The sequence below is a fragment of the Crocodylus siamensis genome, chromosome 14 (assembly GCF_052110815.1).
Source record: "Crocodylus siamensis isolate JL-2025a chromosome 14, ASM5211081v1, whole genome shotgun sequence".
Taxonomy (NCBI): Eukaryota; Metazoa; Chordata; order Crocodylia; family Crocodylidae; genus Crocodylus; species Crocodylus siamensis.
The window spans coordinates 2,918,777-2,935,255 of record NC_143408.1 but is presented as its reverse complement, the minus strand read 5'-3'; the positions used below and the strand labels follow the sequence as shown (position 1 = coordinate 2,935,255).

The 16,479-nt window shown below is 58.7% G+C and overlaps 1 protein-coding gene across 6 annotated transcripts in view; it reads left to right on the top strand.

Annotated features, from left to right (window-relative positions):
- Positions 1-78: 78 nt before the first annotated feature.
- ARID3A (AT-rich interaction domain 3A) overlaps positions 79-16,479 on the top strand; it is a 65,268-nt gene continuing 48,867 nt past the window's right edge. Inside the window, exons 1-2 of one of the 6 annotated variants that reach the window (XM_090028099.1) lie at positions 79-249; positions 13,250-14,268. In XM_090028099.1, coding sequence (XP_089884225.1) covers positions 13,829-14,268 — 440 coding nt within the window. In that variant the 5' untranslated portion in view covers positions 79-249; positions 13,250-13,828. Of the gene's footprint in view, positions 250-3,843; positions 3,967-4,988; positions 5,243-5,619; positions 5,826-10,538; positions 10,834-13,249; positions 14,269-16,479 lie in introns of those variants that run through there. The other 5 variants (XM_090028100.1, XM_090028102.1, XM_090028097.1 and 2 more) reach the window with 5 other exon arrangements.

Genomic DNA, 16,479 nt, shown 5'->3' with positions numbered 1-16,479 from the left:
CACAGGAGGCCTCCCTGCTACTGCCCTGCCGGGCGGGAGGATCCAGTTACAGCCACTCTGGTTTGTTTACTACCAACCGGATCCGCTGCGGGGAGCATCCCGACAGGCAGCCCCTTTCTTCCATCCGAGCCCGGGGGACAGCTTTCCCGGCATGGAGCCCCCTTCACCTTTAACCTGCAGGCTCCAGGCTGTGAAGGGCTGATAGCAGGAGCCTTCTCCATCCATCTCCTAGGGAGGTTTTCTGCTCAGGTGTGTAACTCAGCAGGCTCCGGTAGTTTGGGATGAAGGAAGCGCGGGTTGGATGAATGGACAGTAGGGCGGACAGAAAACCAGTTGGGTCGCCCCGCTCAAAGGGTGGTCACCAATGGCTCGATGTCTGGTTGGCAGCCGGTATCAAGTGGGGTGCTCCAGGGGTCGGTCCTGGGGGCAGTTTTGTTCAATGTCTTCATCAGCGGCCTGGAAGATGGGATGCGGTGCACCCTCAGCAAGTCTGCACATGACACCAAGCTGGGGGGAGTAGTAGATGGGCAAGAGGGCAGGGCTAGGATTCAGAGTGACCCCGACAAATTAGGGGTTTGGGCCACCAGAAATCTCATGAGGTTCAATAAGGGGAAGTGCAAAGTCCTGCAATTTAAAACAAAATAATCCCGTGCACCAGTGCAAGCTGGGGGTGACGGGCTGGGCAGCAGCTCTGCAGGAAAGGACCTGGGGGTGGCAGGGGACAGGAAGCTGAGCAGGAGCCAGCCGTGTGCCCTTGGTGCCAAGAAGGCTACCGGCATCCTGGACTGCGTCGGCAGGAGCGTTGCTGGCAGATCGAGGTCAGTGATTCTTCCCCTCTGTTCTGCACTGGGGAAGCCACATCTGGAGCACTGCGTCCAGTTTTGGGCCCTCCACTACAGAAAGGATGTGGACAAATTGGAGAGAGTCCAGTGGTGGGCAAAATAATTTGGGAGCTGGGGCCCATGACTGGTGAGGAGAGGCGGAGGGAACTGGACTTACTTAGTCTGGAGAAGAGCAGACCGAGGGGGATTGAATAGCGGCCTTCAGCTCCCTGCAGAGGGGTTACGCAGAGGATGGAGCTGGGCTGTTCTCAGTGGGGGCAAACAACAGAAGGAGCAATGGGCTCCAGTTGCAGCAAGGGAAGCTGAGGTTGGATATTAGAGAAAATGTTCTCATGAGGAGGGTGGTGAAGCACTGGAAGGGGTTACCCAGGGAAGTGGTGGATTCTCCATCCTTGGAGGTTGATAAGACCTGGCTAGACCAAGCCTTGGCTGCGATGATGTAGTTGGGGCTGGTCCTGCTTGGAGCAGGGCGTTGGACTACATGTGACCTCCTGAGGTCCCTTCACACCCTCATTTTCTAATGATTCGATGATCAGGTTTAGCTTCCTAACTCCATGTGCATGCGTGTGCCTGGATGCACATGTCCGTGTGCAGAAGCAGAGCCTCATGAACCACTGACATGGATCCTCACCATTCGGATCTGTGGCCTGAGCAAGCCTAGAAGCAGCCTAGAGGGGCTGTCGCCTGGCCCAGCCCCCCAGCAGAACGTGCGGGTTCCCCAAGCCTTGCTCCTTGCATCATCGCCGTGACCTCCTCCCAAAGTCAAACTCACTTGACAATCAGGCTTTCCTCCTGCAGGCTGCACCTCTGGCCCTGCATTGCTCACCCCGGCAGGAGCCACCAGGAAAGGGCGGAGGGCGGCGCAGTCCAAAATAGCACCTGTAATTATGCACACTTGCACCGAGGGCTGAATGTCAGGCTGTGGGGTGGGAGTGCCAGGCCTGCAGGGAAGAGGAAGGCATTCTTCCCCACCCATGTCCCACATTGCACAATGCTCTGGGTCACGGCGCCCCTGCCCTTCCCCAAAGCGCAAGAGCCATTCTCTGGCAGCCAGACAGGTGCCAGGCCCTAGCATCTAGCTTGCCGCTTCTGCATTAGCTTCTAGCCTGCCTTGACGCCCAGTTGCAAAGGCTGGGAGCTGAAGCTACATAAATGCAAGCCTGAGACCACGTTTTAATCAGGAGGGTAGTTACCCAGCAGAATGACTTACCGAGGGACACAGGGGATTTGCTGTCCCCATCAAGCCTGGACTTCTGTGCCGAAAAGATCCATCCCACGATTCTGCCGTGCTGGGAACCTGTTTGAGACTGGAGGTGCTGAGTGAGATCCTTTGGCCTCTGTTGGGCAGGAGGCTGGAGCAGGCCGGTGGAAAGGGTAGGCTACCCGTCCTGGAGGCAGGACACCGGACTGGCCGGATGCACGGCTTGGTTTGATCCAGGCTCTCTCTGGAGCCTGTCGCCTGCTGTAGTGTCCTCTGCAGAAAGCCCCATGGATGGGGGTCTCTTCTGCTGAGATGTCAGCAGGGAAACCACCCCTTTCCCTGTCTTTTCTGAGGCCACCGAAGTCCCTTGAATGGCAGAAAAAGCAGCTGCCGAGGGACCAGCAGCATTTCTGAATGCTCAGCAGTGCATTCAGCAACGGGGACGTTTTCAGGCAGCTGTCTCTCTTCCCTCTTCTCTTGGTCGCAAAGCACGCAGAGGGCAGGCATCATAAATAGAGGGTGTGCAACCACTGAGCAGCGTGCGGATCTTCTTGAGATCTTTTCCCAAGATCTCGCCAGCGAAGACCAGTAGGCCTTGTCCTCTCTTTGCTGGACCCCACATGTGCCCCATGGCATACAGCGCTGCAAACATGGGAGCTGCTGGGCAGAGCACCCTGCAAGAGAGGCCCAAGCACAGGTCAGGAAGCCAAGACCTGCCGCCGTATCTCTGCTGCTCCCGTTTCCGCAGCTGTAGCTTAGTCACTCAAGGTCACAGATGGGCAGAGGAGCCTGTGGGGTTTGGACACCCCCAGAGTTAGGCTGGGCTGCACAGGGGTTTTCAGCATCAGTTCTGGACACCAGGGCCTCGGGTTCACCTTCCTTGGACCTGCCGCTAAGGCCCAGCTTTATCTGAGCGGCAGATTTGAGGGGATCAGCTTGAGCCTAATTTTGCAAGGAGCTGGGTGCTCAACATCTTTCAAAACCTTGCCCGCTGGCTAGCAGGTTGGGCCCCTACAATTAGCACTGAGCTCTGGACCTCCTGGCCTTCAGGTGAATACTAAAAGTTCACCCGGAGCCACCAGGAGTCTAGGTACGGTGCGGGGTACCAGATAACAGCCCAAGAGAGGGCCATTGGAGTAGGTGGGGGATAAAAGCGGCTCTTTTCCTGGTCCTCAACCACGGGCAACAATACCGAGGAAGTGCCACGGCGGAGGCAACGTCCATCCCTCATTCTTCACAAGGAAACGGCATCTGAGGAAGGCAGAAATTGCTGTCAAGAGAAAGGGGCTGAAGCCAAGGATTGGCAATCACTGCTCCAAGAGAGCCTGCTTGCATTTACACGCGCCTGTGACACACTTGTACACGGCCTAACCCGGTATTAAGCAACATGCAGCAGGAAATTGCTTGTGTTCACCAAAAAAAAAAGCAGCTGAAATTCAGGTCCCCCGGTATTGACATGTTTATTTGCAATAAACTGATTTCCTGCAAGACATTAAACAGTGGCGAGCATCACATCCGCAGGGGAACCCAGACAATGATGTCCGCGGCCCGGCTCAAGGAGGCCGCGGGCTTCTAGGAACTGCGGCAGCAGCTTGGAAAGAAGGATGGATTTGCTCGGTTAGCGGAGCACCACGCATGGAGCTGTACAAAACGCAGTGGCGCGCCTAGAAAAATGCCTGTTGCATGACAAAGCAATCAGATCTCGTGGGAGAGGTGAGATCTTTGATTAAACCGAGCAGATTTTTTGCAAAAAAGGATGTTTTTTTTAATGAACGTGCTTCTCCGGTGTCCTCCACGGGCGTGATGTCCCCCTCTCTTTCTCAACTTGGAGGGAATCTCAGGACTGTGTTTCCAGTCTCCAGAATATGAAATCGCTGGAGGCTTGTAATAGGATTCAGGGGCCTGGCCCTGCTTGTCCTGGAGGTAGGTGACCAATTAACATGTCTTAACACTGCAGCGGCTTTGTTCGGGCAAAGGGGTTTGACACAGCCCTCTCTGCCTAGCGAAAATACTGCCCAATTTTGAAGCCTTGTCATTTCTACATGGTTTCTCGGGCACGCCGGGCCTTGCCTTTCAGAGGTGCTGAGCACCCCGCAGCCTGGGGGACCCGGTTCTCTGCACCCCTGGGTCTCTGATTCGTACGGCGATCTTGTGCCTGCTACAGGCCCAGAGCAGCGGGCGCGTTCGGCTTTGAAACCCTCCTCTGTCCAGCCGCCCTGCCTGGGGGAAATTCAAAAACTGCGTCTTCTGCAAGTGCTCGGAGATGCGCGGGTGAAACCCACCAGGCTTGGAGGAGAGGGGATGCCTGGCGTGCCACCCCTCATGTTGGCTGCCAGGTTTATTGCAGTCTTTATTCCCCCACCCCCATGAGATACACGGGTGGGGGGATCAAGATCTTTCTAAGCACCCCCGAAGCAAGTTGCCCCTCGCCCCTGGCTAATGGGGTCAGCTGGCTCCAAAGTGCAAGCCCTCCCCATGTCAAGGGGTTTAAGCCCCCATTAAAAACCCGGAGCCAGGTTTGGAGGAGGAAAGACACCGGGGCTCGCGGCTGCAGCCAGAGGCCGCCTGGGCCACTGGCACGAGCAGGGAGGGGAAGGAGCCAGGCGGGCGCTGGCCCTTTAAATCCGACGTTCGTGTCACTTTGCAGACGCTCCCTTAGGCGCCGCGGCAGCCTGGGGCCGCTGCACAGCCCGGCTGGAGGGGGGGGGATTTAAAGGAGCCGCGTCCACATCTAGGCACTGCCTGCGGGGGCTATCGGCGCTGCTCCGCGCTTCTTCCTAGAGGGGAGGTCACTGGCCAGAGGGAGGGAGGGAGGGAGGGGATTATTATTTTTTGGAGTGGGTCACCGCCACTCGCATGCAAGCGGGGAAACTGAGGCACGCCCCCCCCCCCCGCCGCCAGCACGTTTGCACCCTCCCAATCCGACTCCCAATGCAAATCCATGCCCGGGGGGGCGACATGCCAGCCCCGCAGGGGTGTGAAGCAGCCGGCAGGGGAAGAGCCCCCCCGCGCCCGGTCGCAGTGCACGCTTTGTGCGCGGCGGGCACACGGCAGACGGCCCCCGGCTGCCCCCGCGCCGCCGCCGCCGCCGCCGCCGCCTGATTCACGGGTTTGGAATTTGCATCCGAGCCGAGCGCGGCGCGAGCCCGGAGCCGGGGCGGGCCCGGCCGGGCGGCGGCGGTGAGGCGCCCCAGCGCGGGTAAGGGCAGCTCCCGGCCCCGTGCCCGGGGCGGGCTGGGGGGCCGCTGCACCCCTTTCCCCACAGGCGGTGGGTCGGGGGCCCCCTCGGCACCCCCTCCCCGGAGGGCCCCCCGTGCCCGAAGGGGGTGGGTCCCCCCCTTGCACCAGAAGGGGGAGGGTAGCCCCCTTTGCAAGGCAGGCTGCAGCCATGCCCCCCCCCGACGCTCTCCGTGTGTCCCCCTTTCCGTGCCTGCGCCGAGCCCCCTTGTTTTGCACCCTGGTGCATGCCTTGGTGGGGGGCAGCTAGGGCAGCCCCCGGGTGGGTTGTTTCCAGGCAGGCGGAAATCCCCCCCCCCTTGGTAGCTGGGGGTGGGGGAAGGGGCTTTTTACCCCCCACCCTTGCTTTCACCACCCAGGTGGGAGCAGAGCGTCCCCCTCCCCCTCCCCCTCCCCGGGCGAGCGGGGGGGTGCGAGGGGAGGGCCGGGGGGGTTGAACGCAGCCCGGCTGCCTGTTTTATTTTTAAAGCGCAGCCCGGCTCTATTTTTGCACCGCTCGCTGCTGGCGCAAGAAAGATGGAGCCTCTGCCTGCTGACCCGCCTGGGTATGGCCCGGCGCCCCTCGCGTCCCCCTGCCTGTCCCCTGCCGAAGCCGGAGGGGCTCGGGTGGTCCTGGGCACCCCCCGCTGAAATGCCCTGCTGGGTTGCCAGGGGGTGGGCAGCCCCCCGCCGTGCAGGGAGCCCAGGAGCAAGCGGGAGCTGGGTGAAATGGCTCCTGGTGACCGTGGGATGCTTTTCTGTGCGCGCACCCGTGTGCTGTTCGCCCTTCCCGTCCCACCGAGCGGCCTGCATGGCGGGCGACGGCAAGTAAAATCAAGTTGGGGCGAGCGTCCCGGGAGCCGGGCATCCGCGGCACGCTCGGGGCCTGCCCTGCGCTGCCCTTCGTGCTCGGTCCCTTTCTTCCCCATCCCTCCACTTCTTAACCTTTGGTACTTCTGGCTCCCGGCGTGGCTGCCCCCACACTCGGCCTCCTCTCCTGCACCCGCTCTGTCCAGTTGTGCAACTGGTCGCGCACGTTTTGCAAGCTGGCAAGCGTCTGACTCGACATTTTCTTTTTTCTTTTTTGACAACTTGGCTGGCAGGAAGGTGGGGTGTGTAAGCGGGGTGGGGGGGCACAGCATGCTTGACTTGCAACCTTTTATCTTTGCTCCTTCCGTCTTCACGGCCTTGTTTGCAGGAGCCGGGGGCCTTGTGTGCCCGCGGGTTGGTGCCTGCGAGAGCTAAGAGGAGGCAGGCCAGGGCGGGAGGAGCGAAGCGGCTTGCCCAAGGTGGCCCGCAAGGGCCGGGTTCCTGGAGAGCCCGTCTGGTGCCTTGTCACCACTAGCTCACACTGCCTCTCCGCGTGTCTGGCGTGTCGGTAAACCCGCCCGGCTGGCTGCGGCGTGCTCGTGCCGCCACCGCCGGGCTCCTGGCTCCGGCTGACTCAATTGCTCGCTTAAGACCATCTTCCAGCTCCCAGCAAGCGATAAGCCCTTGCTCAGCTAGCGGGTTGCTTCTTGACATGGGACCCCTCTGCTGAAGGTTTAATTTAATTAGTGGCTTTAGCGCCCCCGCAAAAAAAACATGTAGCAAGACTGACATGGCAGCGATCGGCTGGGACCGGCTTCTTCCATGGGGCCCTGATCCCCTTTTAGGCACATGAGCGTTACTAGAATATAAATAATTCACTGCCCAAGATGAAAAGAAGCCAGGAGGCGTTAGCAAGTCAAATGAATATGACTTTTTTTTTTTCTTTTTTTTTCCCCCCCTTCCTCCACCGTCCCTTTGCATCGCTGTACGCGGTGAGTACAGGACTGCGGCCTGCCCCAGAAGTGGCTGCCTTTAGAGCGACACGCGGGAGTGCTGCGATGTGCCTGTGTGATACTCCGGGGGGGTATTTAAAAAGCTTGCGAGACTTTTAATAGCAGCAGTTAAAGTGGCGATATCAATCTTTGTTTCGTATTTCTCACTTCTGTGGTTTGGTCGCTTTTTCGTAGTCAGGCACAATTTTTTGTTGTTGTTGTTTTTCGTCTTCTTTCCCTCCACTCAAAATGCTCAGTAATGTGGACTTTTCCCTCTGAACTCATTGGCTTTAACTGCAAACTGATTATCCACTTCATCATGTAATTAGTTTGCTTTATAATGTGGGTGACTCCTTGCTGGCTCACAAGGACCTAATTTTTATGACTCTGCCAGCAGAGCTGGGCAGACGACGGCGGGGCTTTCTTTTGAAAGGCAGGGGCGGTGGGTGCCCGTGCAGCGGGCACGAGCGGGCCCCGAGGGCTGGACTCCCAGGTTTGCCCTCCGGCCAGCCCTCCGCCCCCTTGAGCGGGGGTGGGGCGGCATGTGCTCCCTTTCTACCTTGGTTTCCATATCTGGGAAATGGAGATAATGTCTCGCTAGCTGGGCAGCTGGTTAGTTTTATAACCTCTCTGGGGACCAGGCTGTATTGACAGAGACCCCTGCTCCCTGCCCGGGACTCGGAGCTAGTCTCATAAGTGGGTTGTCAGCCTTAATTTTTGTAAAATGCTTGACAGTCCTATCTGGTGCAGAGGGAAGGCTGGGGGGGGCATAAGGGCAGTGATGACCAAGGACACAGGGCAGCAGCGACCTGTGTGCAACCCCCTTCCCCGCCTTGTGCATCCCAGCTCTGTGCTGCTTCTTAGTTAGCAAGTACCCCAAGCTGTGACACTCCCAGTGTCCCGGGCAGGTCTTGCACAAGTGTCCTGTGTAAATCTCAGCTGGTTTTCCCCTTGCCCTTGAGGAGGGTAAAACTGGAAGTGTAAAGGTGGGTGGGGGATCCCCAAGTGCTTGCAAATCCCAGGATTTTAGGGGTAGCAGGGATCGAATGCCTCTGGTTCTGAGCACTTTGGGCTGCTGCTCCAAGCCGGAGATCGCGGCTGTTGTCTCTGCTCTGGTTCAGCCTCTGATGATAACAGGTTCTGGAAGGGAGGAAATGGAGCCGGCAGGTGGAAGGCCCTGCCGGGAAAGCGATGGGCACGTGCATTTAAACATGCAACTGTGCCGCTGAGCTTTCCCTGCTGCATCGGGGGTGGTGGGAGGCCGGCTCCCCCCTGGCCTGGCCCCTCTGACTTTTGCCTTATTTTAATTTTTTTTTTCTTCTTCAACGGCAGCACCCTCCACCCCCACTTCCCCAGGCTTGTTTCGAGCATTGTTGACCTTCTGCTTCTTCTCTGAATGTGAGCAGGGTAAACTGAAGCCTGTTTTTTGTTGGGTCCAGTTACAGATGTGCACGCGACACGTCATCTCTGCCCATCCCTGGACACGTCACCAAACCTAGCTTATTTTTAGCCCCCCCCCTTTTTTTTTTTTTTTTAACAGTCACTCTCTTCCGAGCACCTGTCCTCATGGGAGGTGGATGGTGAAGGCTTGGCGTGCTCTTCCTGTAGCACTTCTCGCCCTATGTTGAAAGTAGGCTGCACCCAGCACAAAATCCCTCGGGTGCTGGCTCCCGTGGTAGTGGGATAGAGGGGGCCGGTTTCTCTATCTCGCCACCTCCCCAGGAGTGTGCAAGAGAAGTGGCTGAGGTCACACAGTGAGTCAGTAGCGAAGCCATCGGAGTCCCAGCTCACTGATTCAAAATGCTAGACCCTGTGGTTTTTAATTGGCTCCCAAGGAAGCTAATTAGGCTTCTGCTTCTCACCCTGCATAACATGGGGAAGGCTTCTTGCAAGCAACCCCCTGGTCCTGATCTGCTTTAAGACCCGCTCTTTGGATCGGTTGGGGCAGGGCAGCCCCCTGATCTTTGCACAGGGCTTGTTCCCGTGTGTCCACAGAGGAAATAATCCATCTGTAGAGGTCAGTGGGCAGCTGCCGCCGACACCCTTGTCTCTTCAGTGTTGGGGTGGGGAAGGGGACCACCAGCCTGGCTGCCAGGTAGACTCGAGCAGCCTGGGGGAGCCGCCTGGTCCACCCCAGAGCTTCTCGGGGTTCAGGCGAGCGAGGCACTTGAAACAATAGCACAGCCACCCAAACCCACGTGTGAGAGCGCTTGCTCGCGCCGACTCCAGACACCTCTTGGCCCACGCCAGCCTAAACCCCAGCTGCGCTCGCTCTTTATTAGAAGGCATTTGTTGTATCAGGAGTTGTCCCCACCTCTTGCTGACCCAGCCCCTGGTGAGCGATGGCTTAATTCAGCCTTCTTTGCATTGCCAGAAAGTGTTAAGCTGAAACTCGTCTTGCAGAAAAAAAAAAACAAAAAACAGTGCCAGTTTCTGATTGGTTCATGGGCCAGTTTGGGGACTCATAGCAAGACGGAGCCAACCACCAGAGAAGTGACTCGCAAGCTTGCGGCGAGCTGAGTGACGCGTGCTCCGGTTCCTCTCTGTCTATGAATGAATCTCACTGCTGCTTGTAAAGGGAGGGGGTGGATGGGTGCACGGAGCCCATGCTTGCATATGCTGGGAGGATCTGTCAGAAAGCGTTCGCGCCCTTGCCACAGTCAATTCAGTTGCAGCCGGTAGCACGCGGCGCTGTCCTAACCTTGCGCCTGGAAGCCTTTGCCGGGAGTGGGGGCCCCAGTGCGTCGGGCCCTGCACACGCCGATAAGAGGCCCATCCCTGCGTCCAAAGAGCTTCTGAGCAAACTAGACAAGGAGGTTAACAAGGGGACGGAGCAGAGGGCAGGGGGGTGCACCCAAGACCCCTCCGCCGGTCGGGGCAGCGATGAGAAGAGAGAGCCCAGGTCTTGTGAATCTCTCTGTTGGCCGGATCCTGGCGAGCGGGGCTAGCGTGGGCCAGTGCCGCTGGGGTCTTGGCTGCTGCGTCCCAGCTGCAAACGTGTCAGGCCTGAACATGGGCCAGTGAGATGGTCGCTGCCCCAAAGCGCGTACGCTCTCGGCATAAGACGACCCTCTGCGTGCATGCAAATGGAGAAGGGCCAGGCGTAAACGGCACCTGCGCTGTTGGAGGGAGGTCGTAGCCACAGTGGTTCAGAAAACGTGCGAGAAGCTGGGATTTGGGCAGGCCGCCCCTTATCTCAGTCACACAGTTGGTCCGATAGACAGACGCATGGACTGGTGTAGCTTGTCTTGGGTGCGTTTGGGGCAGGGGCTTTCCACAGATGTAGCTATAGCAGTGGGGGCCCTGTGCCGCTGGAAAGCCGTACAGGTGCTTTTTGCCCAGAAGGGAGGAGGAATAAGCCAGCCTGTTGGTGGAAGGCATCTCGGAGGGCTTGCACAGGTGTCCCTGGGCCCCGCTCTGCTTTCCAGGCTTTCCCCGGCCCTTTGAGGGAAGGAGGAAGAGGAAGAGCTGCCATTGTCTCTCCCAGGGAACGACTGGCCCTCAGAAACCTGCTTTTGTCTCCCGTCTTCCCCTCTGCCTAGCCTACAGCATCGTTAAAGAGCAAACGTCCCAGTGTCAGGCACGGCCTCAAGGACTTTCCCAGCCAAGCCGGTGGCTCAGCCCTTTCACGGGTCTGCCTCCCCTGTCCTCTTGCTCTCATCGCTTTGCACTGTCTAGCAGCTCAGCTGAGACGCTGCCTGCTGCCGGGGTCCTGTAAGATCCCGGATCTCCAGCTCTGGACAAGCCCCTGCGGTCTGGCTCCGGGAACAAGGTTTGAGGCTTTCAGGTTTTTAACTTTGTTCTCTTTGCCACCAACATCGCGTCCGTTGCGCAAGGAGGCTTCAGTTCTTCCAGTAATCCGGGCAATTGGGTCTGGACGCATCTCTGTTCAGGCCACAGGCTCGAGCAGGCAAGGACTCAGGGCTTCTTGCTCCTGCTGATACCAGGTTAGGGCTAGCCTCCCCCCGGCACCTAGTTAGACTGCTTAGTGGTCTAGTTGGATCAGCACGATGCAGTTTTAGAGATGCTTATGTCGGCATGGCTTATTTCTCCATACCTCACCGCACCACTGTATTGATAGGGCGGCATCCCCGTGGGGGGGCCGTGTCGCATTAGCCACGGGGCCGGCTTCTGAGCACTTAGCACAAAAGCCAGGCTGTGCACGCGGGAGAGCTTTGCCCTTCATCTGGACCGTGCAAAGTTCAGCAGCACCCCCCAGCTTGGGGAAGGTCTCCTGCGAACCGCGTGGGTTATCACGAACAGCTCCATGCACACACTTGGACCTTCAAGTGTATGCATGCCCTTGGCCAAGACCCCATGTGTGGACAAGACCTGTTGGTTGTTAAAAACTCTCTGTATGGGTTTATGCTTCTACAAATTGCAGCTGTGGCCTATCCCAGGGACTTCGGCTCCCGCAACTACGCACCTCGGCAATGAGGGGTGCAGTCCTGGAGCGCTGTATCTCTTCCAGAAGTTGGTTATCCTGGCACAGCCGTACGTTCAGTGACCTGGCTCCTTTGCAAAGGTGGGGCGAGGGGATGGGGACGAGGTACGTGGCCTTATTCGACAAGCAAAGTACAGCTCGGGTGACACGAGCTACATCCACACTAAGCTGTTTGGGCCGGTAGGATGTACCGGTATTCCCCTGCCTGTCAAGATGCAGCGTAACATGGGTACATCCCCAGAGCATTTCTCATGTACATCTGGCCTTAAGCCAACGGAGAGGGTCTTCAAGGGGCTTTAATAAACCGGATTTAGCACCCCTTGAACGCTGGCCTGGGCCTGAGGCCCGATTCCACTAATTCCTGTCCCCTTACAGAGATCAGTCAGTCATAAGGCGATGGCTTCCTTTGCACGGAAGCTGTGCTTCTCGCTGCCAGGAGTGAAAGTGCTCGTGTTGCACTGTCGTGAATGCAGAAGGGGCTGGAATGAGGTTCCTTGTTCCACCTCCACCCCCATTCCCTGGCTCTCGCCTGCCCTACAAGTGCAGTTTAAAGCAGCGTGGCTTCATCCTTGTCCCAACCTCCTTTCTTCCCCGCGCCGGGTGCATGTAAATTTGGAAAGCCCACGCTGCAAGAGAGCCTGCAGGGTGTGGCTGGGGCTGGGAGGATTGCTGAAAGCCGAGCCCGGAGGCTGCGCGGGGAGGCAGGTGCAAAGCCAGGCTGGCTCCGAGCCCCGGTCACGCAGCCTGACTGGGTGGGGGGAGCAGGTTAATGCTTTTCCCAGAGCAGGGCCCCCGTCCTGTGAGATCCCTCTGAAAGCATAAACAGCATCACCTCTGCTGCTGGAGCCAGCGAGGCTTTGCCCAAGGGCATCCTCTCCACCCCACCGAGGATGCAGGAGACCTAGGTCACCTTGTGCCCAGTCCAGTGCCCTCCTCCACATCTCTGGACAGTGGCATGCCACTTTCCTGCTCTGGATCCATCTCCTTCTCCCTTGTTAAACCTCAGCCCAGCTGGGCCCTCAGTGTTGGTTTGCAGGTCTGGATCGGGTGCCTGGGGTCACAGCCTTGTCAGGCAGGTGGCAGGGGTCTCTTACTAGACATGGGCCATTGCTTTTGCTTAAGCTTCCCTCTAGCAGCTCGGCAGGGATGCTGCCAGGATCCCGTAAGATCCCATATCTCCGGCTCTGGATGTGGCCTGGCCGGCTCCAAGCCAGCAACCTTGGGGCTTTCAGGTTTCTAACTTCTCACTTTCTGCCGCCGACTTGCAGCTAAGTCAGACCGGCCGGCCTCTGCGCCGTGCCGCAGGGCTGGGTTTGTAACAGGGCGGAGGGGGTGACTGGCTTTTCCAGCAGCCCCTTCTGCCCTGCATGTGCGTGCCTTCGGCTGGGAGGAGCTGCAGGGGCCTGGGGAAAGGGTCATGTTGTAGGTGTGTGTGTGTGTGTCAGAGGGGAGGAGGGAGTCCATTATCTGTGGGTCAGCGGCATGGGGCTGGGGGTGGGGCCGTGCAGGGACCAGTCCGTCCTGATCGAGGCTCTCGGATTGCACAGGCTTCAACCCAGGCAGGCTGGAGGCTTGCAGAACAGGCTGCCCCCACCCCCAGCCCGGCAGGGCCCAGCCTGCCTCCTGCATTAACTCGGGATTAATGAGGCTCCTGGTTTAACCCTTGGCTCCCTGCAGCCTTGAGAAGGTGGGTCGCAGGGACCGCGCTGACCCACGCTTTCTCTTCTCTTTCCCCCCCCGGCAGGTTTGCGCGGGCACCTGGATGAAGCAGAAGCGGCCCAAGAGCAGTGACCCCCGACCGGCCGCAGCCCCGCGGGAGAAAGGCAGGCAGCCGGCCGCTGGCGGAAGCTGGAGCTTGCAGCGCAGCTTGGGAAGTGCCTGTCCAGCCAAAGAGCCTGCGATGTGCAGGGCTGCAGCCTGAGGCAGCCCAACGGGGGCCTGGGTTGCAGGAAGGGGACTCGCTGCCGGGTCCCTGGAGAAGGGAAGAAGGGCCCAGCCTCTCCCCCTGCCTGCACTAGCGAAACCTCTTGGGACATCTGGCGCCTTGTGGCAGAGCAAGGCTTTGTGTAAAGCACTAGTCAGCACAGCAACGCCCCCAACCAAGGACATTGACTCCCCCAGACTGGATCCCCTCCTGGAGCCCCGGCCCTCCACCGCTGCCCCTCCAGGGCCTTGCTCCCTGGTAGGGCCCTGCTCTCCATCCCCCCCTCCTGCTGCACCCTGCCGGGCATCGTGCCCCAGCTCTCCCTCTGCTCCAGGGCATTGCACCCCGGGTGCGTTGCCCGCCCCCTTCCCCAGGGAGCTGCCTCCGGCTGGCAGAGCCATGAAGCTGCAGGCCGTGATGGAGAACCTGCAGCGGCAACAGCGAGCCCGGCTGCAGCAGGAGCTGGAGGCACGGCAGCAACAGGAGCAGCCGCCACGGCCACGCTCCACACCCCCGCCACCGGTGCAGCCCCCGCCACCAGTCCCCGGGCACAACGCCGCCCTTGCTGCAGGGGCCTCGCCGCTGGCACGGAGCCGCAGCCAGGACCCAGCCCTCGCTGAGGAAAGCACGGAGCTGGAGAGTGCCCGGATGCAGCGGGCACAGATGGCCGCCCTGGCTGCCATGCGGGCTGCAGCCGCCGGCCTCAGCCACTCGTCCAGCCCGGGCGCGTCGGACGAGAGCCAAGCCGAGGAGGAAGAGGAGGATGAGGAGGAGCGGGGCGAGGAGGACGGTGACGGCGGGTACCAGCAGGACATGGGCTCTGAGGATGATGATGACCTGTGAGTACGGGGCGTGAACTGATGGCTCTCACGGGACTGGCATCAGAGGCTAATGCAGCAGGGCATAGGCTAATACAGGTGTGGGCAGCCTCAGTGTCACGTGGCAGATCGTGGAGGGGACAGGAAGCAGAGCAGCAGATCAGGAAGGGGATCTGAGTGGGACTTGGAGTATGGGGCTAATTCTTGGCAATCCTTAACTTGTAGCAGTAGTAGGCTCTTATCTTCGGTACCAGCCCCAGGATAAGGACGAGGCCAGGAGACTACGTGGAGCGTGGGCTGAGGGGAGAATAACACTGCTTAAATACAGCTGCTTTGCCTACAGCTTGACCCTGGCAATGCAAACGAGCACAAACTCGTTCTTGGTTTGGGCGCTCAGAGCTGGGCCTCCGACACAGTTTTTGCATGAATGGAAACTATCTCGCTTGCATTTAAATGAGTGGATATTTTTAAAGTCGTCGTCTCCTTGAAATGCACTGCCTGGCACTGGGGGCAGGGATCTGTGCCCTGAGCTCTCTGTAGGGATCGCTGGGACGGCAGGGGCATGAACGGGGTGCTGCAGCCTCCAGCCTGTCTGATTGTGGTGGCCTGATCCCACATGAGAGAGGATGAACCGGAGCATATGCTCCTGGGGCCCTGCTGTGTTTTCAACCCATTGGGGTAGAGAGTCTTTTCCAGCTCCTGCCTGTTCACCGATGGGTGTTGCAGTGCAGCACTGTGGTCTCGGCTGTTGCTGGGACCCCAGCCCAGAGGCAGGACTTCCCCACCGAGGGGGGCTTTGTTTGGATAACACATTTGGGATGATCTCTGTGTGGGACTGAAGCCTGGTGGGGAACTCTGCTTGAGCCCTATACTGGGTCCAGTGCAGGACCAGAGCACCCAGGGGTACCAGCTGCATCAGAGCAGGGCATAGTGCTACATTTTCCACTCTGGGAGTTGAGGTAGGGTCCAGGCTCAGCTTGGCCTTAAACTGCTCAAGGAGCAAGCTGCCCTATTGCCTCTCCCGCTGGCAGCTGCCTGTCCGCGCTCACAGTGTACGCAACAGCTGGAGAGAGGCAGGAGTTGTCCCTGAACACCTCTGTAACCCTGGGATGCCGCTGCCTTGCCCTTGGAGAGCAGTAAGGCCCCTCATGGTGATTAAACCTCTCTTCCAATGAAACCCATATTCCTCAGTTGACCAAATTGTTCATTGCCATCCTAAAGCGGAAAGCGTTTGTCACTTCAACACTTTGCCTGGTGGACTTGAGTTCAGGACTGTCCAGCCCATCGCTAGAGGGGCTCTCAAGGGGCTAGATTTCCATACCTGCCTAGAATTACATCTGTGCTACAGCGCAGGCCAGTTGGATTCATTATGGTATCTCTGGAGGCCAGTTTGCTCTGGGGAGATTTTAACACCCCATTCAAAACCCAGGGCTGGCTTCTGGCTGGAGGTTTTGCGGCTGTCCCCAGGGAAACTCTTCTCAGACCAAGCAGGCGTTTGGCTCTGACTTGAGATGGCTTCAGGTGCTCCAAAGGAGCTGCTCCTGCCAGTGATCCCTGACTCCAATGACAAACCTGGTCTGGGTGGGTGGTGTTTGCCTGCTCAGAAGTTGAGGTGAGGAATATATTTATTTTGCAGATGCATGAGAACTATGACAGTTAGCATACTAACTAATGGTAGGGGTCTTGTCTGCTGCTCACTTCTCTCTGGCCATCCCCTAAGTCCCAGACAAGGTTAGCTGTTGTAACGGGCTCTGTTGGAGCATCTGGAAGCTGCAACCTTCCTGGTGCTCCTGTATGATGGAACTGAGAGCTTGTAGCATGAGACCTGTTGAGTCCCAATGTTGCAATGCAGGTGGCTAAGAGCTCCCACCCCAAACACACACCCAGTGCAGATCAGTGCCCCACTGTGTCCTGCCCTTAGTGCAGAATCGGAGCCCATCCCTGCCCTGAGGTGCTAAGCAGGGAATCATCAGTCCCATGCAGACTGGGAATGTGCCTTGTTGCTACCCAGAGCTTGGAGCTGACGTGTGATTCACAAGATCAAGGCAATGGTTGAATGCTGCCGCTCTTGGTGGCTGTTCCTCCAGGTACTTGCTGGCGATAAAGCAGGTCCCCCATGCTATCGAGCTCCCTTGCTCGCCCCCAAGGACGCCCGTGTCTCCTACAAGTGTTGGGTGGCTTAGCATTAAACCTCTTCGGTTGTCAGGACCAACACTGGGGTCTTCTTCTAGC